This window comes from Terrapene carolina, unplaced genomic scaffold (genome assembly GCF_002925995.2).
Source record: "Terrapene carolina triunguis isolate 2854851 unplaced genomic scaffold, T_m_triunguis-2.0 Scaffold97, whole genome shotgun sequence".
Taxonomy (NCBI): Eukaryota; Metazoa; Chordata; order Testudines; family Emydidae; genus Terrapene; species Terrapene triunguis.
This window is the reverse complement of record NW_020664448.1, coordinates 9,015,151-9,038,329: the sequence shown is the minus strand read 5'-3', so window position 1 is coordinate 9,038,329 and position 23,179 is coordinate 9,015,151. Positions and strand designations below refer to the sequence as shown.

Sequence of the window (23,179 nt, the reverse complement as noted above, 5' to 3'; positions counted from 1 at the left end):
AGCTTGCAAAATGGTGATCATTGTATAGTAGACTATCTGGAGAACGCTGCAGCTAGGGTGACCAGATGTCCCGATTTTATAGGGACAGTCCCGATTTTTGGGTCTTTTTCTTATATAGGATCCTATTACCCCCACCCCCTGTCCCGATTTTTCACATTTGCTGTCTGGTCACCCTAGCTGCAGCATGCTCTCTGCTGGGAGCCTCACTGCTTGCAGTATGCCAGGTGTAACCCTGTGACTGCTCTGAGTGAAACTGAGTCACTTGGACTTTCCTTAACACAGAGAAAGGCCATCCCCAGTGAAAAAAACGTAGCTTATTATCATGCCCTTCCCTCCTTTGCTGAACTAAAGTAATCCTTCAGCTTTTTAGGAAGCCAAAAATACACGTTTTGTGCCACTCTGGTGACACTCAGCTAATGCTGCTGTTTTTGTTTTGTTTTGTTTTATATACGCTCTCAGCTTTAGTCAGATTCTGAGTGCTTTGAGTTGGTGCCATTCATCAGGTAGAGATTTATAAATGAGCAGTTTGAGTCTTTCAACTCACTAGCTCTAGGCAGGGCTTGCAATTGTACAGGGGCATATTAAAATTAAAGGAAAAGGTGGAGAAGGTTGCAGTTGTTTGTTACAACAAAACTTTTCTAAAGTTACAGTGCCATCTATGAACTATGTTGTGATCCTAGAATAATGCTGGCTGTAAATGTGGAGGAGACCAAAAGTAGTTGGATTTGGTTCCCTTTTATTAGCTGGATACTAAAAATGGCAAAGTTCTGTGGCCACAGTGATGTTTTACATTCTCAGTTCACAAGTACATCACAAGGTTCTACTGATGTCACACATGACAGGAGGGCTCCCTAAAAATCCTGCTGCAAGAGCCTTCTCCTCTGCAGCTCCTGTCAGTTGGAAGGGTCATCCTGCATCTTGCAATATTTTCTTTGTTTGCTTTTCTTTGCAAATAATATCTAAAAACATCTCTTCCTCTCAGCTTTTAACTCTATCCCTCTTTTTCTGTTGTTTTTTTAAGATTCTGTATCACTTTGGGATTTCATACGTTTGTATGAAAGATGCTATGCCAAATACAGTACCGGTATATTATTTTTGTTTATTAATTGAATTGATGCATGATGTATAGAGTACTCAAAAGTGTTGGGCATTGTATAGACATAAACTAAGGGAAGTCTCTGCCGCAAAGAGCTTACCATCTAAGTGCAGGTAATATACTTTGTTTGGAGCAGGAACTGTGTTTTTGTTCTGTGTTTGCGCAGCGCCTGGGCCATGACGTGGGCTCTTCACAGTATACAAATAAATAAATAACAACAAACATCAGGAACTACATTTTAGGCCTCAATCTCACAAATCCTTAAGCATGTGCGTAACTTTATAAACATGAATAGTCCTACTGACGTCACCGTTAGTTCCTTCTGTTCACATGAGTTAATTGCACATATTTAATAGTTTGCTGAATCAAGACCACTATTTGTTTTTTAGCTACCCCAGACTATCAGTTCATGCAAACAGTGTTTTCTGCTAGGTGGTTGAAAGTCTTCAGTGTAGTCAGAGCCTTGTTCAGAACTACAATATGACTCTTCCTCTGGCATGTGTAGGGAAAAGGGATTCAAATCAGCACTTGCATTATTTTCCTTCGGGAATCAACATTTGCAGTGCACAGTAGCCAAGAACTGTTTCAGTCAATAAAATGTGCCCTTGATAATTCTCTTGTTTCAGATCTCTAATCTCACTTTAATTAGTGTTGTACACAACAGCGCCAATCAATGTAAGTCAGCAGCAAACATTACCATCTGCATTCATCATTAGCATCAACCAGCATGGTAATCTGCAGTTTTAGACTAATGCATGAGCTCATGGGACTCTAGTGTCTGTTCAGAAACAAAGACCTCTTTTCCTTCCACCGTTTAGCTTTTGAAACCTATCATTCCTTCTGCCTCAGAACTTCCAAAAGATGAAGTATTTCCATGACTTCCATTGTAATTTGTTTCACTTCTGGAGTAAGAGTTTCTTGCTCATTCTCTGCTTTGCAAAAAATGAAGTCATGTGTTTGGAGATAATTAATTGTGGATGGATTCAGAATCTACTGTATGTAACCAATACTCGGCATTGTTGCCAGCTCTGTGGACAGGTCTATAAGGCTGTTACTGCCTTTCATATCAAGGTACATTATTATTTAATTGACTTGTTCAGAAAATGCTTTTGTTTAATACATGTGAGCCCTCATGGCATTTAGTAAAAGTCAGAGCTTCGCTTCCTGATAATTTATCTTTTAAAGCCAATTATAAACAAGTTATTGGTTTAAAACTGGTAAGGGCACTGCCACATCTCCAGATGTGATTTTCCATTAATTTCTCAAGGAAAGCAAGACTTCACTCGTTTCTTAGCTATCAGAATATGCTGTTTGGATTGATGTAGCTCTTGATTGTAGGCTTATACTGCAGAGCAGCAGATGACCCACTACTGGCAAGGGCCCTTTAAAGACCATATATTTAATTAATTTGTTACATTCCAATTGCTGACTAAGATTTTAAGGGGTTTCTGTATCTTCACTGGGCATTTGCTTCTGCAGTAAAAGGACGTAAGTGTTATCCATGCTCAAAGCACATTGAAAAAGGAAAAAGAACAGGAGTACTTGTGGCACCTTAGAGACTAACAAATTTATTAGTCTCTAAGGTGCCACAAGTACTCCTGTTCTTTTTGCGGATACAGACTAACACGGCTGCTACTCTGAAACCTGTCATTGAAAAAGGAAGACGCAAGTGAAATCAGCCCCACCGATCGCATAAAGTTCAATGAAATCATGCCAGATCTTTTATTGTCTTTACCCATCTAAGATGGGTGACTGGAGCGGCTGCACTACATAAAAGAACCCTCTCCGGTAGTCACTTTGCTAAAGATGCACGATGCACATCTATAGTCTCCCTAAGAGAAGATACTCTTTTAATGTATTTTTCCTCCTTACATAATTTCATCCAGAATGAGTGCTTGCAGCTATGAAAGGACTGTGGTTGTAGAGATACAACCTAAAGCAACACAGTAACAACCGTGACAACTCATTTTAAAAACATTCTTTTCATTAAAGGAAGTAGCCTAGAGTGTTTTAAATCTACCCATAATGCTTCTATAACCATTCTATGCAATTACACTACAATGGGCAACAATTAATTGTATTAAATCCTTCATATGGAAATGTTTACTAATAAAGATGTTCAAACCTTTTCCCCTAACAATAGGGGATACAAATTAGTACATACCCCTTGGGACCACGCTAAACTAGGAATTCCGCATTTAGGAGTTATAATCAGATTTTTTTTCCACAGGAGAAGAAATGTTAATTCCAGTTTATTGGGTTCTTAAAACTGTATTTTACTAGGAGAAACCTTTCCTATTTGTTTTCCACTGGAAAAAACTGAGGGCAAGACCCTCCAACTGGATTCATAGAGACAGACCTCTGCACTTCCATGGAGCCCCTTGAAGGTCAATGAGACTGCATGCAGATACAAACACCCTACCTGCACAAATCCAGTTGCAGGATCTGGCCCAAGGGTACATAATCTGGCTTTACTTGTAACTAAAGGCAAAACTCTCATTGACTTCAATGGAACTAGAATTTGACCGTAAAAAATTTAGCATTCTCTTCTTTCTAGTTAGTTGTCATACTGTCCTCGTTACATCTTTCACATGTGCTCAGATACAATGGTATGTTTTGTAGGAAGATAAGAAGGGGACACCATTATAATCATAAATTGTCACAGACATGAGTCTAAACGTTACGAGCGAGAGATTTCTGTAAAACAAATGCATGGTACTGCGTATATTTTATCCACTAAGCTCTGAAACTCTCCAATTAATGCATAAACATTATGAAATAAAATAGGAAATAAGGTAGTTTAAATTACGAAGAGGTAATTCTTATGATCCCTATTAAAGGAATAAGAGGGGCTTAAACTACAAGAAGTTGTTCAGTAGTAAATGCTGTCAAGACTGGTATAATTGCCTGTTTTCATGCCCTTATTTTCCTTCCCCAGAGCTATGTTTGACTATGACAAAAGCAAGGACAGTGGCCTCCCAAGTCAAGGACTCAGTTTCAAATTCGGAGACATCCTCCATGTTATTAACGCCTCTGATGATGAGTGGTGGCAGGCGAGGAGGGTCACTCAGGAAGGAGACAGCGAGGAGATGGGAGTTATACCCAGCAAAAGGAGGTATGTGTAATTGCTGCTTTACTACTTCACTTGGCACAAATGTACAAAAGTTTGAGTTTTATTCCAAAACCAATGTGCACTAATCTAAAAAAATATAGGAGAGGGTGCAAAGAAGAGCCATAAAAATTATTCAAGGGCTGGGAAAAGTGTCTTAAAGAATTCAATCTGTTCAGTTTATCAAAAAGAAGATCAAGAGGTGACTTGATTAGGTTGTATACATACCTTTTGGGGAGAACATACCAGGTAGTAAAAATCTCTAGCAGAGAAAGGCATAACCAGGACAAGGGGCTGGAAGTTAAAGCCAGACAAATAGAAATTAGCTAAATCTCTAAAATAAATCTCAATATATCTTTGTTTAGCTGTGCTGGACTCATGGGGAAATGTACCATCTGATGTTACTGATATTTGTTACTGTCTATGCTGCCTGATGGGTTTCCTTAGTGAAGTAGTTGTTGGTTTCATCAAATATCAAAACTGCCACTGAAATTGATATTAGTTGGTACCTTCGTTGATAATTTCAGTAGAGAGGTAAAAAACTGAAGTGGCATGAAGGAGAATGAATTTCTCCTTTGGAATATTACTTCTAGGCCAGTTATAAACCTTCTATCTACAGTAATTTCAATTCTAGAGTTAATAAAAATGGTTGCACAAATTTGTTATAAAGAGATAAATTGGATTGCGGATCGCCGGCAGAGCACCTGGTATTGTTCCACGGAGAACTGGCTGATCACAGGATACTAACCCTGCTCATTGGTTTTGCCATGTTAAATAATGGAGACTTCAAAATGCCCTCAGGGCACGTCTTCACTACCCGCCGGATCGGCGGGTAGCAATTGATCTATTGGGGATCGACTTATCGCGTTTAGTGAAGACGCGATAAAATCGATCCCCGATGGCTCTGCCGTCGACTCCGGAAATCCACCGCGGCAAGAGGCGGAAGCGAAGTCGACGGCAGCGCGGCAGCGGTCGACTTGCCGCCGTCCTCACAGCCAGGTAAGTCGACCTAAAATACGCAACTTCAGCTAGGCTATTCACGTAGCTGAAGTTGCGTATCTTAGGTCGCCCCCCCCCCCCCCCGTAGTGTAGACCTAGATATCACATTGCCATGGGCTTTGGTAGGTATCTAGATACTGAAAAAATATAGTAAACACTTTCCTAATGTTAATCTTCCATGTAAACTGTTGCTATGATTGCCATAGTGGGTTTTATGGGATTATGAATGCATGAGTGCTGGTCCGTGCAATCATGAATGGAAGCAGGTGGAATTTATAAGACAGTCTCTCTCTTAAGATGTGGTTCATAGTATAAAAAGGTACGAACCCTTGAACTTTATGATATACAGAGTAAGGAAGTGGGGAAACAACTGATTAAATGGTGAAGTTAGACATGTCTCTTGTTGGTTCCACATGTGTAGGTGTGAATGTGTGTGTGATCTTTTTCTGTAGGTGGGAGAGGATGCATGGGCCTAAGGTTTATTGACCTACTTGCAGAAGAGTGTTTTCAGGAGGGACAAATATGTGGAGACATGTTGCACCCACTCAGGGTCTGGGCTGCAGGGCATATGGGGCAGCATGAAGGAAGATATGGAGACAGAAGTGGGAGAAAGATGTGGTTTGTTCTACAACTTAGGCAGAGTGGAGAGGGATGCAAAATGAGATGAGAGCAGAGAAGTAAGCAGGAAATAGGTTGCATAGAGTCTTGAAACATGAAGCTTGAATTTGTAACACTGCCAGTACAGCTACAGTGGTCTCATGGGGGGTGGGATAGCTCAGTGGTTTGAGCATTGGCCTGCTAAACCCAGGGTTGTGAGTTTAATCCTTGAGGGGGCCACTTAGGGATCTGGGGCAAAATCAGTACTTGGTCCTGCTAGCGAAGGCAGGGGGCTGGACTCGATGACTTTTCAAGGTCCCTTCCAGTTCTAGGAGATAGGATATCTCCATTAATTTATTTTATTTATTTGTTTTTTATTTACCCCTCATGCCACTGCATCAGCAGTGAATTGGAGAAGCCGGGGGGGAATGGAATCTGCCTGTTCCAATGGTTCCAAATTGAGATCACATTTTTCTCTCCAATAATTGTTTCTCCCAACACATTCTAGGAGTATAAATAAATGGAACAAAAAGCTGGATAATGTCATCTAAATGCTATTCAGCTTATTCTGGCAAGGCCATTCTTCATTATGGTGGGGCTAGGCCCTTTTCCCATAACAGTGAAGTTTTTCTCCAGCAAATCCTTCCCTGAAATGTGAGCAGCCCATGTTAATGCCATACCATTCAAGGTTAATTCAGTGTTTCTAATATAAATACTGTTGTTCATAAATCTAACACTGACTAGATCCTCCCATGAGCCGGGGTATGATTTTCCACATTTAAAAAGTCCTCTCCATGGTCCCACTTTAAAAATGTATTGAAGTAATGCTAGGGTTACCATATGTCCGGATTTTCCCAGACATGTCCGGCTTTTTGGTCCTCAAATAACCGTCCGGGAGGAAATTCCAAAAAGCCGGACATGTCCGTGAAAATAGGGAGGGGTCATGGGGCTCGGGTCCGGGCTGGAGCCGCTGGGGCCGGAGCCGGAGCCGCTGGGGCCAGCCGTGCTTGGCCGCCGGCCGGCGCCGCTCGGCCAGGGCCGGGCCGGAGCTGCTCGGCCGGAACCGGGGCCCGAGCCGAGCCGGGCCGGAGCCGCTGGGACTGGGGCTCGGGGTGCTCGGCTGCCGGCCGGCGCTGCTCGGCCGGGGCCGGGCTGGAGCCACTTGGCCGGAACCAGGGCCCGAGCCGGGCCGGAGCCACTGGGACCGGGGCAGGGGGTGCTGGGCCTCCGGCCGGCGCTGCTCAGCCAGGGCCGGGGCCGGGCCAGAGCCGCTCGGCCGGAACCAGGGCCCGAGCCGAGCCGGGCTGGAGCCCCTGGGACTGGGGCTGGGGGTGCTCGGCCGCCGGCCGGCCCCAGTGAAGTCAATGGGAGTCTTTCCATTGACTTCAACTGGCTTTACGTTGAGTTGCCACTTTATAAAATTAAATATTGGTCGTTTAAATTAAAAACTGAAAAAAACAATCAGATTACATTATGAACCAATCACTAGCCAAGTTTCCTCTTGTTGTATACATGACATTATTTATGTACAAATTGCAATACATGTACTAAAAAAAAAGCCACACACGCTTAAAATCTAACAGCAACATCTTTCCCATGTGCTAGATGGTGGTATAACAGAGGGGAGGGGATCAGTGGCAGCTATGTGTTAGAGCCTGAGCCATTTTGCTGGTTTGCAGACTCATATGGTTCCATCAGGTAGGGGAAGAATGTATTCTGGGGGCTGTTTTGTGCAGCCATGTGGAAATTTTATTAATATCTCTCCTCCAGTTTATAAACATTTCAGGCACCCAGGCAGGAAACCATAAAGAAGAGGTGACAAATAGCATTTCAGAAGCAAATAGCAAATAGTCAAAGACATACTTAAAGCAAATAGGTGGTGAATAGCCCAAAGACTAAAAAATAGGTGTTGGCTCCGGCTACTTTGAACACCTAGTGTTGGAGCCTTATACTGGCAGTATCTACACTCTAAATCTACATTCCAGACATTTGAGGATTTCCACCCTTGCTTTTGAATCCGCAAGTGACTGTACCTTTCCTTTGATGGGCTCTACAAAGTGCAACTCATTCCTTATGGAATCCTTCTCATTTATCCCTCTCACCTTTAAAAAACATTTTAAAGTGCCCCCCCCCCAAAAAACCCAAACAATTTCCGTAGACCCATCACAATTGGCCCTATATTTACCAAAGTTCCTTTCAATTCCTCTTTTTCCTTTTTTTGCACTTGGACCCCCTCACTTTGTTTGTATTTTATGAGGGTGGCATATTATGCTGTTATGTACAGCACTCTGAGCACTTTGGCCCTTCTGATCATCCAGATTGACCTCCTGTACAATTAATACATTAATTATAACTGAATACAATAGAACATAACCTTTATTTTCTTGCAGTACTGAAGCCATTGACCTCTTCCATAATAGTTCTTCACTACAGTATATACTCTGGGAGCAATTAATATAATTAAGTTCTTACTTAGGGATATGTCTATGAAAATCATAGTGCCTGATTTTACCATTTTTCCCACATTTTTTGGAATGGAGCCGTTCAAACAGGCACATTAAAGCATGAGCAGATAAGAGAAATTTCCAGTGCTAAATCAAGACTCAGTTTTCTTTTCCCTTTTATTTTATAATGGATGTGGTAGACCAGAAGAGGTCGTAATTTATAGCTACCAGGGAATTGCTGCCCATTACTCACTCTGGGATGGTGTGTAGTTTCCAGCCCTTAACTGTCAATCAATTACATGGAGCTTGAAAGCAATTTGTCATTAGATTTAATCGTGGTCACTTCCATGTGGATTTGTTATTTTGTTTACAACTCAGAAGCCCTCCTTTAAGAGCGAATTTGGATCCTGTAGCACTGTGTCACAGAGACAGGCAGTTTAATTCTGTATTGAACAAGCAGAGTACCATGGTCCTGGCCCATCTATGTCCCTCTCATTAAGGGCCTGATCCTGTGAATTGGTTAGAGTTTTTAACTGCCATTGACTCAAGTGGGAATTGAGGTGAGAGTGGTCAATGCCTCGCACAATTGGGATCTCACTGATCATGGCTTTGGCTTTAGAGGAAGCAGTTCACTTACTCTTAAAGACAAAACTGCTCCTATTTTGGCCAGAGGTCCAAAAATTCTTTTGGATACCAAGCTCTGGTCACCATGAAGATGTATGTTTCTAATTACAGTTGTAACGTACCCTCATGCTGGGTGGGTGAGCAGCATGGCCCTCTTGCTGTGAAGTGAAGTCACTTTGACACTGATGACATTACGCTTAGTGAAAGAGACCATGAACCAGTTTTTAGCCTGCTGGTGTAACCATCAGACAGGAAATATTATTCTTTAACACGTAAGAATGAAACACTGCACGCCAACTTCCACACTGCTTTACACCCACCACGAAGCTCTGTCAAAGTCAATCCTAAACAAGAGAGTAGAGTAACATCAGTAGACAGACATTACATGATTGTGTATCTCAGACCCCAGAGCCAATGCAGTGCCATGAGGTGTCAATCAGCCCAGAATTTGGCATGAGGGTATGTTTAAAATATTAGGGTTAAACCAATTTTAAAGCTTGTTGGAATCCAAGTTATAATCTCTCCCACGCAACTAGTGCCACAGATTACTTCATTTTATGTGGAAGTGGTCATCTTTAGAATTAGATTTAGAAATGCCAGTTGGAATGAATCTTCTACACATCACTGTTTAATGAGATAATGAGAACTGCTGCTCACCTTGTGAACTCTCATGCTGGTGGAATAAGCAAAATGGGTGCAGCTTTCTATTAAGGTCAATAGCCATAATTAGAGAAGTATAAAGAAGTCACTCAAAGCTGGTGTTCCAAGGAACTCTTATTTACTCTAGATACAGGTCACTGGAGGTAGGAACACCCCACCTTATGAATGTCAATGCATATATACCTGCCCTTATCTTTTCGTGCACTCACTCTCTGAGTAAGAGTTGCATGAATTCGCTCTAAGGATCCAAAATGGCAATGAATTGAGTGCCCTTAATTTAATGCAGATCGTATCATCATAATCTAGCCCTATATTGTCACCAATCCCACTGCTGCTGCCTCTGAAATCGAGAGTTTTGCTTGTTACTTCAACAGAAGCAGAGTTAATTTACCCTAAAACTTCTTTTGTTTTAAACGTATCCAGTCACAAAACCGTCTATTAGATTTGAAGTCATTCTGTGAATACCATTTTCAAATACATGGGGGGGAGGGGTATATGCAAATTATATCTATATTTTACAGAACAAATGTTTAAAGTGATATCAGTCTGTCGTGCTGTTTTCAACTGTACAGAGCTTGCAGGGCACAATTATTTTTTTCTTCTTAGATTCTACAGGGCAAAAGATGAAAAAAGAACACCAAAAAAGTCTTTCATAAACATTTTTCAAGGACAAGGAACCAGAGGTTTGCCAATTGCAAAAATCCTTCTGGGTAAAAAGGCATCTTAAATTTGTTATTCCGCCCGACTTGTCAGAAGAACATGTTTATCCACTCAACTGGGTTTTACTTATGTTTCTCTTCTAAATTAGCTACCTTTTTAAAAATCCCTCAAGATTTTAATCCCAGAAAGATAAAGCTTTTTAAAATAGCATGGTCTTGTTAGCTTTATCTGAAGTGAGTTACTTGAGCACAGTTGTTAATCTAATGGGAAAAGATAAATATAGACTAAAATTGATATGCATGTGTGTATTCCCCTCTCCTCATTCTTTTGCAAGCAGGAGAAACATCATCACAGTAGAATAAGGATGTACTGTGAGTTCAGGAAAGCACTAACCACAAGCTTCATTGAAAGTGGCTTTGCTTGCAAGAGACATTTTTATATAAGATGAACTTTATTAATATTTTTCAATTTAAAATAAGAATTAGCTTTCACAAAGACCATTAACCACCAAGATAGCTTCATGGGAGTGTGGCAAGTCAATTATTTTTGTAACAGCTCATGAAGTCTTAATCTTTAAACAGGTTAAAAGGATTTTTCCTCCCCAATCTTACAATGGCACATTTTTCCATAATAGTAACTGTACCGCTTTTATCGGACAATAAACCAGTGCTGAGCTACCATCAGTTGGCAAAATTCTGATTATGAAGACCTGAATTCTTCAGAGAGAGAACAAGTTTTGTCCTAGTGTATTTACACATGTTCTTTCAATAAAAAGCCAATTAATGAGGTCTAATATTGCTCAAAAATCAGTTGGAGAATGGACATTTGTGGTCAAAATCAGACCTTGCATGAATGCTTACAACAAGCATGGAAGTCTCTGGGCCAAAGTGAGCAGGGATGTAAGTGATGGAGAAGTTGTGTACTGGGTGTGGTAAATTGGTCTGAACATGGGTGGAAATGGTAAAACATGTTTGCACTGATCTGGCATTCAGTGGGTGGGCAAAACTCACATGCCAACGGGAAAGATAGTTATTTTCCTGCTTCCTTACTCTAACAAAAGGGTGTAAGATAAAACAAGTTTTATCAAACACACATTTTATTTTGCACTCTTCTATTTAGTAACTTTTCTTACTACACTTTCTATCATTATGCTCATTCTGCAAACCAGCTGAATGCTAAATCAATACAAATTAAGCAACCCCAACCACTTGTACTTGGTTTCACACCCCAACATGTAATTTACACCTTCATTTACATCACAGATGAATCTGACTATGAAAATTTAAAGCATGTCTTGCCTGTTATTTTACATCTCCAATAAGAAAACTAATCTGTGGTGTTATAAATTTGTTAGTAAACTTTTCAGTAATCCATTAACCATCCACTTACAGCATATTACATTCTTCTGCTTCTTCTGTATGGCTTAAAAACAGCAATGTTCGATGCCCAAGTCTAGGTTAATGATCCAATTGATTACTTCAGGTGATGCGGAGTGAATGGCAGTGATTCCACCATCACGCGATTACTTGGGCCATTGATTGACAAGTTGTTCCATAGTTTGAAGTCCATTTCCTCAGTCATAAATAGGATTGTATCTCAGACTCCATTTATGGAGAAGGTAGGCACATCTGCCAGGCGATGTGCAGATGCAATTCAAAGTGGACCATATTTTTTGTAGGATTGAAGAACCGCTGGGTTCTTCAGTTGGGTCTTTGTTGTGGTGTTTTTTCAGGATGTTGGTGTCCTTCCACCTTGCTCACCATTGATCTTGTGGAAGCAGAGAATCTCTGCTTCCACAAACTTCAGGGAGAAACCCTGAATCTTTGAGCTCTTGCATTGCCAGCCTAAAAGATTTTCTGGATTTGAGTCAGAATCTCAGTATATTATTTAGGTCTTCGTGTATTGGAAGATTCTTGTTCCCTCGAACATGATGGAGCCTCCAAAGAATTCTGGTATTGCAATGAACTTGGGGTGGGTGGATGTGCACCAGTACGGGAAGCCATGGTTGTGGCATTTGTTTTATTGTGCCCATATTAATCTGCATGACACTCTTAAATTGACAGTCAACAAGCAATGTGTGTGAGCGATGTGTCCAGATGGGTGAGCAGTATTTTGCAGTTCAGGAGATAAGAGCCAGTGACAAGGTCTGTAAAGTTTTTGCATTGGCTCCCAGGTCATTCCTGCCAGTTTCTGGATTAAATTCACATGTATCTTAATTCTGTCATGAATATTTTTCAGGTGCTGGTCATATTTCAGGGTGGGATCGTGTTTTATCTGCAAGCCACAGAAGTCCATGTGCTGTTCCTGCCTAACCATTTGATTGTTTAGATGAAATGCTGACACAATAAACTGAATGATGTTTGGGTTTAGCCGTCAGTATAATAAATATTATTCCATATTAAAATGGTTTTAAGGTTCCATCCTTAGTGAGGATTTGTTCTGTGTAGGTAAATCCTGTGCCTGTATGGTCAAAGCAATGTCATCCCCATTAATTTCTGTGATAATGTTCAGTGAAGACCACTGGTGTGGATATTAAAGAGGGTCGGTGCTAAGACTGATCCTTGTGGTAGGCCATCATTGAGAGTGCATGGCCTGCTGACCTGGTTGCTCAGGAAAACACAAAAGGTTGGTCAGAATGTCTTGGAAGAATTTTATCGTTGCATGGGATAATTTTCCTGGCTTTCAGGAGGAGGCCATTCCTCCACATCGTGTCATAGGCAGCAGATAAGCCTAAGAAAGCTGCCCCAGATTTGAGTTTTCACTGGAATGCAGCCTCTGTGTGTGTTGTCAAGGCTCATACTTGGTCAGTGCAGCTATGGCCTGATTGGAAACCCGTTTGTCTGGACCATGGCTTCTAAAGTTCTACAAGCGGCATAATCCTTGCCAGTAATACATTCATATGAGGTGAATCTGCGTATAGTTTCTTTGTGTTTCCAGTTTACCCCAAAGAGTTAAGGTAAAATTTTCAAAAGTGCCTATGTCCCATTTTCAGAAGCAATTTAGGTACTAAGGAGTCTAAGTTTTCATTGACAGTCAATAGATTTCAAAATTATCCTTTTTATGATTTATTATGAGCATTTTTATGCTCATAATTCACTTAGACACTTTTGAAAATTTTACTTGTAGGCCCCTTTTCATTGGCAAACACATAGAGTCAGCTTCTGCTTTCAGCTACATCAGTGTAAACCTGGATAACTCCACTGTAGCATTATTCAGGATTTACTCCACTGTGACTGAAGTAGAGTTTGTCTCATAAGGCCACAAATGCTGGCTCTTCAGATCAAGCAATGCCAAACACTAAACTACTCATTTTGTTTTATAAATGGAACCCAGAAACCCAATTATTTGATATTACTAAGATTTAAATGCACTGGATAAAAAATTTTAAAGCTCCGAATGCAGTTAGGAGGCTAATCCTCATTTGCAAAAGTGACTTGGGAGCCTAAATCTCACTGAAAATCAATGGTGCTAAGTACCCAAATGTCTGTCACTTTTGAAAATGGGACTTAAGTTCTGAAAATTTTACCTATAGCCTCATTCATAAATAGGCCCAAATCTGTTGAAGTCAGTTGGACAGTGTGTAGTTATGCCAGGCTAGAAATTGGCCCAAGCGTAGTGATAGTGTAACACCGACAGAACCCGGTCATCGACAGGCAGGATCAAACCGGGGACCTCTGGAGCATAGGGCATGAGCGTCTACTGCATGAGCTAAAAGTTAGCTGTTAGCTAAGGCTGTAGAACGACTCATTTTATGTCTCTCTCTAAGTGGTCTCGGTGCCACTAGATGGGACAGAACACCGCACCCAGAAGGTGTGTGGGTTACAATAGCTCTGTGTTTCATTAGTGTGGTAATATATGGATCTCACTTCTGCTGAATTTCCATACACATCCGAGTTGAAGGATCCCAGTTTAATAATTGACAGGAATGAATTCAAGTAAGTGAGATTTTAAAAACCCAAATGTAAATTGTAATTCTTTATCAACCCACTCAGCCTAATCTGGTAGCCCAGATTCCAAAGCCATATATATGCTATTGTTTAGCATTAGTGGAAATCCCAACTTCTAGTTCTGAGAGGCAGATCTCCTTCCCCTGTCCTTGGTCTGTGTGTTTAAAGCTGTTATCTGGAGAAACCCATAGAGACATAAGAGGAAAGTGGAGGGATTCATGAAATATGTTCTGACTAGTTCTACAAATCAGGCTTTGTGCCTGAAACTAAGCAGAGTGGGAGTGAGTGATATTTGCAAGACTTAAACGGGCCATTCAAGGGGACACCGGATCTGTGGCTACATGCTTGTAGTGGGCCAGAACTCCTACATGTGGAGCACGGAAAGGCAGTGGCCTCTGAGCTGGAGTAGCAGCTGCAGATTGACTATGCGGCTATCCCACACCATGAATAGCCACTACTGCACGTCGCTCCATGGACAAAGCCCAAGTAATCTGGCTTTGTACAGAAGAGGTGAATTTAAAGTTTGAAAAACTGTTTTAAATCAACCCGTTGAAAATCAGTTCCTTGTTTATTCACCTGCCAAAACTAGAGTTGAGAGTATTGTGCTTTCCCTGTTGATGATGTTGCTAACATCTAAAGCATTGTAAAGAATGTTGATTTATACTTTCTTTAGGTGTTTGCCATGTCAACCTTTGCAAGAGAGTCAGAAAACACTGATTTCCAATGGTATTTGCAAATGAAAAGGCTTTAAGTTCATATATATATATATATATATATATATATATATATATATATAAATTTATCACATTAAAAAGTTCAAAGGTGCACATCCACCCACCCCAAGTTCATTGCAATACCAGAATTCTTTGGAGGCTCCATCATGTTCGAGGGAACAAGAATCTTCCAATACACGAAGACCTAAATAATATACTGAGATTCTGACTCAAATCCAGAAGTTAGGAAATGCCAAAATTAAGGTTGCGAATAAAACCTTAATTTGGCCTCCTTATGTGTATACATTATGATTAAGGCTATGATTTAATCATGGGTATTTTTAGTAAAAGTCATGGACAGGACATGGGCAAGAAACAAACAATCACGGCCCATGACCTGTCCAGGACTTATACCATAAATATCGCTGATTGAATCTTTGGGGGGGGGGCGCTGCAGGGGGAGGAGCCCGGGGCACCACCTGTGGGTGGGGGGAGCCCACAGCACCAGCTGCTGGGGGGAGGAGAACCCTGGGGGCTGCCCGCGGCTGCTCTGCTCTGCTGTCGGGGGGAGCCCTGAGGGGTCAGCGGCTGCTGTGTCCGCCACCCGGTGGGGGGAAGGCCCGGAGGGCAAGCAGCCACCCCAGGACCGCTGCCAGGAGCAGCCGAGCTGTGGCTGCTCCCACCACCCCCAAGACCAGCAGCATTGGCTGCTGCTCAGGTGATCCCCACGGTCAGCTGCTCAGAGCAATGGCTGGTGCGTCTGCTTGCAGAGCCACCCAAGTGACTGGCTGCAGAGCTGCTCCGGCAGTGGCCAGAATGGCTCTCCCCGGGTTCACCTGAGCAGCTGGCCCCAGAGCCAGCTCCTTGAGCGGCCCTGGGGTCAGCCACACTGGCCACTGCCGAAGTCACAGAATCCGCGACCTCCGTGACAAACACGGAGCCCTAATTATGATACAGTCTTTAATTACATGATCACATGCCATTTTTTCTACAACACTCCTGCTCATTCAGTGCACTGGATTAGATGGTGCTTGTTGCACTGGTAGTTACTCAATATTTCTTTTCATTCGATGCACTACTATGGCACACCATCCTAATCCTGCACTGAATAAAGAATTATTTATTTCTGCATGGGCTCTTCTTAGTACCTTTAGAAACGTTAATGAATTTATCTTCCTTCACAGCACGCTGTGAGATGAACTGGAATTATTATCTGCATTGTACGCATGAGGAATAGAGGTAGAGAGATTAAACCAAAACTGTCAGAGGTCTTAATTAATTTTGGATGCCCAATCTAAGAAATTTAGGGCCTGATTTTTCACTTCTGAGTACTTGTTTTTGCAAATTTAACGTTCTTATAAATTAATTTTGTGGGGTGTAACTTTTTTTTAAAAACCTGAAAATTGAAAAAACAGAAATTCCATCATGTGGAACCATACTGACCCCCCACATGGGTCATCATCGGGGTGAGATCCACTGCACAATCCTCTGCTGCATGAGCGAATGGAGTAACTAGTAGCAGCAGAAAGCACAAAGTATCTTCTGTGTGGATCTGCCACTCGAGGTGAATGCACACACACACTTTGCCAGTGAGTTTCACAGCAAAGGAATCTTGAGACTTGGGAATAATGGGTTCAGTTTCAGGTTCAGTAGGAGAGTGTGCTTTAATAGTTACAGACCCTCTGGTCCTCTCCCCCCGGCCTCTCCCTATCCCCATCTGATCCTATTCTCCCCCAACTCCTGTCCATTTTCCTTTTCCACTGCTCCTATCCTTCCCCCTCCTTCCATGGCTCCTGCCCTCCTCTCTCCCATCTGCTCCTGCCTCCCCCCACCAAAAAAATATGACTCATAACCCCTGCCCTGAACTCCACACTCCTCTCCCCAGAGTTCCTGCTCCTGCCCCTCCCACACACACCTGTAGCTCTTCAGCCAAACCCTGTTCCTCACCCTTCTGTATTCATGTCTGGATGGTTCCTCCTCCTCCGTGCTACCTGGGCGCTATCAGATTTGCGAGCACAGACGAGACAGTCTCTTTGCTCTCAGTGTAGATGCAGTCTTTGGAGAATTTAGCTGCCAAACTCTAACAAGTCTCCACTGAGCACATGCAAGGTGCAATTCTTCAGAGACTTCAGAGAAATGTGGGCAAATTTGCACAGGAAAAACAAAGGGCACATCCTTGACACCAGGGTTACCCCTCTGTCCAATTTCAGTTAACCCCTCCAAAACATGGAGGCACAAGTTTCTCACCCAAATGGCTGTGAGAATTGTTAACAACTGAAACTTAAAAAAATAAAATTGTCCTGAGCTAGACACCTATAATGAGAAATTTCAGGCTGAAGATTAAAATTGGCAAAGTTATAGTGTCTTATAATGGAAAGTGTTGGGCAACTTTAACTATAAGCACTACTATTTGCACTACTTATAATATATCATTAGCTTATGAAACACTCAGTTTTCTGCAGGCAATATAAACATTTATAAATGTTCTTAGTGAATGTGTCTGGATTATTAACGGCAGTTCACTACATTTATTATTTATATACCTTTCAAGGCAATGTAGATTGTGGCATATATTTTGTCTGCATTGCCTACAAATAGCAGCGTGATATCTGCATGATTGCTAGAGTCATTCTGAGGCATTACATAAACCAGATCTGGTTTTATGGCTCATTTTCAAGTTTGTGCAATGAATCAGAAATAAAATTCAAAGCAACTACTTTAGAAGGTTAGGAAAGATAGGAATGAGAATTAATATTAACACAGATTGATAATTAGAAAACTGTGTTCAGCTTTGAGCTAATTATTTTCTCAGCAGACATCCCTCCTATTTAGGAGATTACACAGCCTCAAGTCTTCATGTTTTACCCATTCTGTCATGGGACTTCATCTGTTACTTTAAAATTTAAGGCTGTTACTTTGGCTTTAATATCACAGATTGAATTTGAAGGATGCATTTCAGCTGTTTCTATTCTACATTTACAGAGAAACATTTATTCCAAAATTCAGCTGTAACTATAGTAACCTGCATTTCAGTGTTTTTCAGGAAGAAAAATAAAAGTCCGCTCAGATAGAAGGGAGCATGTTTTGTTATTTATTGAACTATGAAAAGACAAAACTTCATATTTACCATTGAGACTCAAAAACTAGAAGAGCTCTGTATTTATTCTCAGGAACTAGATGATCTGCATGAACCTAATCCAGCTTCTTAAATGAGAAACTGCAGTAGACAGGTGGTGGTGGGGGGGAAGGAATATTTAGACCAATCTGGATTATCTAACATTCCTCACTTACTGTCCAACTATTCACTGTCCAGCATAGGTCAGAGGAGGGTAGACTTGTAGGCTAGCTTTGCGATATCGAACTCACCAGACCTACTACAGCAATTAAGAATTTTGAACAGATAAGATTACCTTTTCTATTATAAACAGGTGATCACATTTGTGTGCCTCGACTAGTAAATTCTTCTGATGATTTTGCAAGGCTGATAAATGACATCTTTTACAATAATGCCTATATCAATAAAGATGAGGAGGGATTGTCGGGCTCCTACCTTTTCTCCTACTTCTTTTGGATTTCTTTTCTGCATTTTGTGTGTGTTTTGTTTACCTTTATTTCTATCTCTCTCTCTTGCTTTAGATTATTTTTAATTTCCCATTATAGAAGCATTCTTTACTTGCAGTACTCAAGAGTGCACTATATAATACATCAGATGCTTATAGTAATGCATATTTAATTACGCACTTTCCATATTCCTAGAGATTCATATGGTATAGTTTTCAATATTATACCATATGCTGTGTGCATTTCATTATGTTAATGCACTTTAAATTTTAATCACACTTCCTTTAAAAATATTGTTAGTCCACTCAATGATGGAAACCAAGTGCATAGACTCAGAGTTTAAGGCCAAAGGGGACCATTCGAACATCTTGTCTGACCTCCTGTATATCACAGGCCACTAAAATTTCACCCAGTTAAACCCTTATTGGGATGAGTAATTTGTGTTTGGCTAAAGCATAACTTTCAAAAAGGCATCTAGTCTTGATTTGAAGGTATTAAGAGATGGAGAATTCACAACTTTCTGTACTTTGTTCCAGTGGTTAATCAAATTCACTGTTAAAAATTTGTGCCTAAAATTCCAATTTCAATTTATTTGACTTCAGCTTCCAACTACGAGGGGGGTTTTATGTCTTTTTCTGCTAGATTAAAGAGCCCTTTAGTACCTGGTATTTTCTCCCTGTGAAGGTACTTAAACACTGTAATCAAATCATCTCTCAATCTTCTTTTTTGATGAACTAAATACATTGAGCTCTTGCTGTAAGGCATTTTCTCCAGCCTTCAGACCATTTTTGTGGCTTTTTATTTACCCTCTCCAGTTTTTCAGCATCCTTTTTAAACCAAACCTGTATACAGTATTATAATATCTGCATCACCAATGCCTTGCTTCAGAAGAGCCAACTTTCGAATGTGCCTGGGGATGCTCCCTCCCAGCTCCAACCCAGGCTCCACCCCACTCCACCCCTTCCCCCAAGGCCCCACCCTGCCTCTTCCCACCCCTGCCCCGCCTCTTCCCGCCCCATTCTGCCCCCTCCCTGAGCACACCCCAGCCTCGTTCCTCCCCCATCCCTCCCCCACGCCTCCTGCACACCACGGAATAGCTGATCTGCGGCGGGCCGGAGGCCCTGGAGGGAAGGGGAGGCCCTGTAAGGGGGTTGCCGGTGGATGCTCAGCACCCACCATTTTTTTTCTGGGGGTGCTGGAGTACCCCTCAGTGTCAGCGCCTATGCCATGCTTAGCCATCTGCCAAATATACTGCCATCCCAGAGTATCAAATCCCACAAGAGCCCCTGATATTTGTTTTCAGTAATCAAATACTGTAGCCAGCGTTGAATCAAACAGGAGAAAAAGTATATTTTTCACATCCCTCATCTGCTTGTGCTTAATCATGTTTGGGGAGGACAACGTTTTATAAGGTGTATGCAAGTCCAATTCATAATGTGTTTGAGTGGCTATGCCCATCACTGTCCTGCCTCCAAGTATTATAAGTCTCCACAGAAATACCAGTTGAGGTGAGCCTATACATATATAAAGTAATTTAAAGGCCTCAAGCAAAACTTCTCTGCACTTGAAAAGGAGTATAATTTAACATACAGCATCCCTACATATTTCAGGTGAGAATTTTTAAGAATTTTCAACTAGTTTTGAAAACAATAAATTCATGCCTAAGGATATTGCATACTATTTTCCAAGGGTAAAATTTTCAAAAGCACTCAAGTGATTTAGGAGTCTACATCCCATTTTCAAAAATAACTTTGGCACTTAAAGCCAGATTTGTAAAGGTAATTAGCACCTCCAACTCCCACTGAAAAATCTGGCCCTTAGGCTAATTGAAAATCAGTGGGATTTAGACATATAAGTGCCCAACTCACTTTTGAAAATAGGACTTAGATACTTTTGAAAATTATACTCAACATCTATTTGTTTTGGGATGCAACATTGTTTCAATGATTAAAAGAGGGTACTAGAAGTCAGGACTCCTGGGATCTAGTCACATCTCTGACACTGAATTGTTCTGTGACTTTGGCCAAGCCACTTGACCTTTGTGGTTCTTAGTTTACCCATTTATAAAATAGGAATAATAATAATAATTACTTATTTTACAGGAGTGCTGTTGGACTTAGTGTCTAGAGAGTGCTTTGAGATCCTTGGGTGAAAGTTACTATATAAATACAAAATATAATCCTGATGTGATGATTTATTTTTCTTTAATTTTCTTCAGGGTTGAAAGAAAGGAGCGTGCACGTTTGAAGACTGTGAAGTTTAATGCAAAACCTGGAGTGATTGATGCAAAAGGGGTATGTAAAAATGAAACATACTAAAAGATGCCAGAATGTCTCTCTTGTCAAAGAGTTAAATGAAATTGCTATGTCTGTTTTAAAACTGAGCATATTATGGCAACGCAAGAAAGAGAAGGGATTGTTTTAACTAAGGTTTGGAGTATGGTGAAAAGTGTAAAGTATGACATGATCTGCTAAATAATTAATATCCTTTTGTACTATAGTACTAATAGACATTGCCTCCTAACAGGGAGATAATAAGAAAAGAAATAGCAGTCTTTGGTATTGATGGGATTTAGTTAAGTATTGGCTTGGGAAAGGAAGACTTTCAAAATTCATCGACACGTATGTTTGTTTAGTGACATACAGAGAGAGAGATGAATCCTCTTACTTCAAAAGTTGTTAAAACTAATAGCAAAGTTGAAAGTATCAATCGGAGAAATAAAATTTATGTATCTGATTTAATACTTTAATGGTTGTGACAGACATTGAACAGAGACTTGTACCACAGTAAGCACAAAGGATCAGCCAGCCCAGAATGTAATTTTGAACTTGTTTGTTCACTAGCAAAATATTTCCAGAAGGGATGATTCTAACTGGTTAAAACTCTTTTTGTTTAAATTTCCCTTCAATTGGCATATTAATACAGAAGGATCTCACTGTTCTAGAAGCCCAGAGCATGTTCTGCCATGTCTAATAGTTGATGTAATATGACATTTTGAAGAATTCTAAGTAGTGGTTAGTCTAATATTCTGGATGGCAATAGTTGTAAAAAGAGTGTAGTAATATAAAAAATGACAATAATCATATACATCAAATTATATTTTTCCACTGAGACATTTTTCACATTTATAGCATTAGCTGAACACATTACAGATCCTATTCTACCAGTCTTTAATTGTGCAGATAGTCCAAATGACTTAAATGGGACTACACTCATAAGTAAGGGCTTTAGCAAGCCACATAGGATGGGATTTTCAAAAGCCATCAGCATAAAACTCCCATAGACTTCAATAGAAGCAGAGATGGGCCAACACGGCACATTTTTGAAAATCCCACTCTTAATGTTGCTGTGCCACAATTCCTCATCCATGGAAACTGTAATGATAACACTTCCTTTCTCCCAATCTTTATCTGTCTTGTCTATGTAGACTCTAAACTCTTCAGAGAGGGGGCGGGTGTTTTATTATGGGCATGTCCAGAACCTAGCATAATGGAGTCCTAGTTTCAGTGGGAAATCCAGGTGCTAACATAATACACATAATATTTCTTTTGCAAAATTCTTCAGAAAAGAAAATCACTCTTGCAAATAGCACCATCTGTCTATTGTGTGTGGACCAGATTCTGATCTCAGTGCAAATTAAGAACAGCTGCATTGACTTAAATAGAATTTTTCCAGATTTACACCAACATACCTGGGATCAGAATCAGGCTCTATGTACATTATATCCATATACAAGTGACATAATCGATAGGACCTCCTGCAAAGTCAAAGCAAAATTTTTCATTTGAAGTAACAGTTCTTCTGGAACCTTGTGAATTTTTAACAGGTACTGTATCATCAGTCAGATCACTTCTTAAAATGTCCATTTCCTGTATATTGTCAAAACCTTGCGGGAATAATTCATTCATATTACCAATGGTCCTTACCAGAGCCTGGTGAGAATTTAATTATGCCATAATTTCCTACAATGTTCTTCTATCTTTGCCATCAATGTAACATTAATCTCCCAGCCACTCATTCCAATACTTGTTGCAACATTTAGGAAATTGCATAATTACAGAATCAGGCTATTCAACCCTTTGGAAATTTATTTTTGTTTCTTAGTCTGTGCCAAAATCTGTTTTTCCCTTCTTAAAAAAATCTATTTAGGGATTATATGTGTAAACATGTTGAAAATGAGCAAAGGGGGGGGAAAGATCGTTATTTAAACGTCAGCATGGAAAATAAAGTTTTCATTATTCAAATTAAATTATTTAAATTAAATAATTATTTTAAAGGGACACTATTCGTTTTATTTTTGTTTTTTAAAAATGGATACAAATTACCTGTCACTATCTTTCATTTATCAGATCTGAAGCATGCTTATTTCACATAAACATTATTGAAGACTGAGCTAAACCTATCAACCTCTTTTGTCTGCCACAGAAGAGCTGAGGGAGTATCAACTGAGATAGCTGGGTCATGTGAGATCATATGATGTGGGACATGTTGGCCAGAGAGTGTAAGAGCTAGGAGTCATGGGACAAAGGCTACAAGGAAGATCTAGAAAAAGGTAGTTTGAGATGCTGAGGGAGGTTGGTGTCAGCTTGAAAGATGCGCTTGACACGAAGGCTTGGAGATGAAGAACAAGAGCTACTGACCCTTATTGACGGGCCAAGGCAAAGAAGACAACCCTACATCCCTCTGTGAAAGGAAGCTGAGCCATTGAAAATTCATCACAGTTTATAACACACATTCCCAGTATCTCATCACCAGATACTATGATCATG

The 23,179-nt window shown here is 40.6% G+C and overlaps 1 protein-coding gene across 2 annotated transcripts in view; it reads left to right on the top strand.

The window, feature by feature from the left end:
• The window catches only part of DLG2 (discs large MAGUK scaffold protein 2), a 581,213-nt gene that overhangs the window by 504,826 nt on the left and 53,208 nt on the right, over positions 1–23,179 (top strand). For both annotated transcript variants that reach the window (XM_026651698.2, XM_026651699.2), the window contains exons 14-15: positions 4,035–4,211; positions 20,629–20,704. In XM_026651698.2, coding sequence (XP_026507483.1) covers positions 4,035–4,211; positions 20,629–20,704 — 253 coding nt within the window. The remainder of the gene's footprint in view (positions 1–4,034; positions 4,212–20,628; positions 20,705–23,179) is intronic.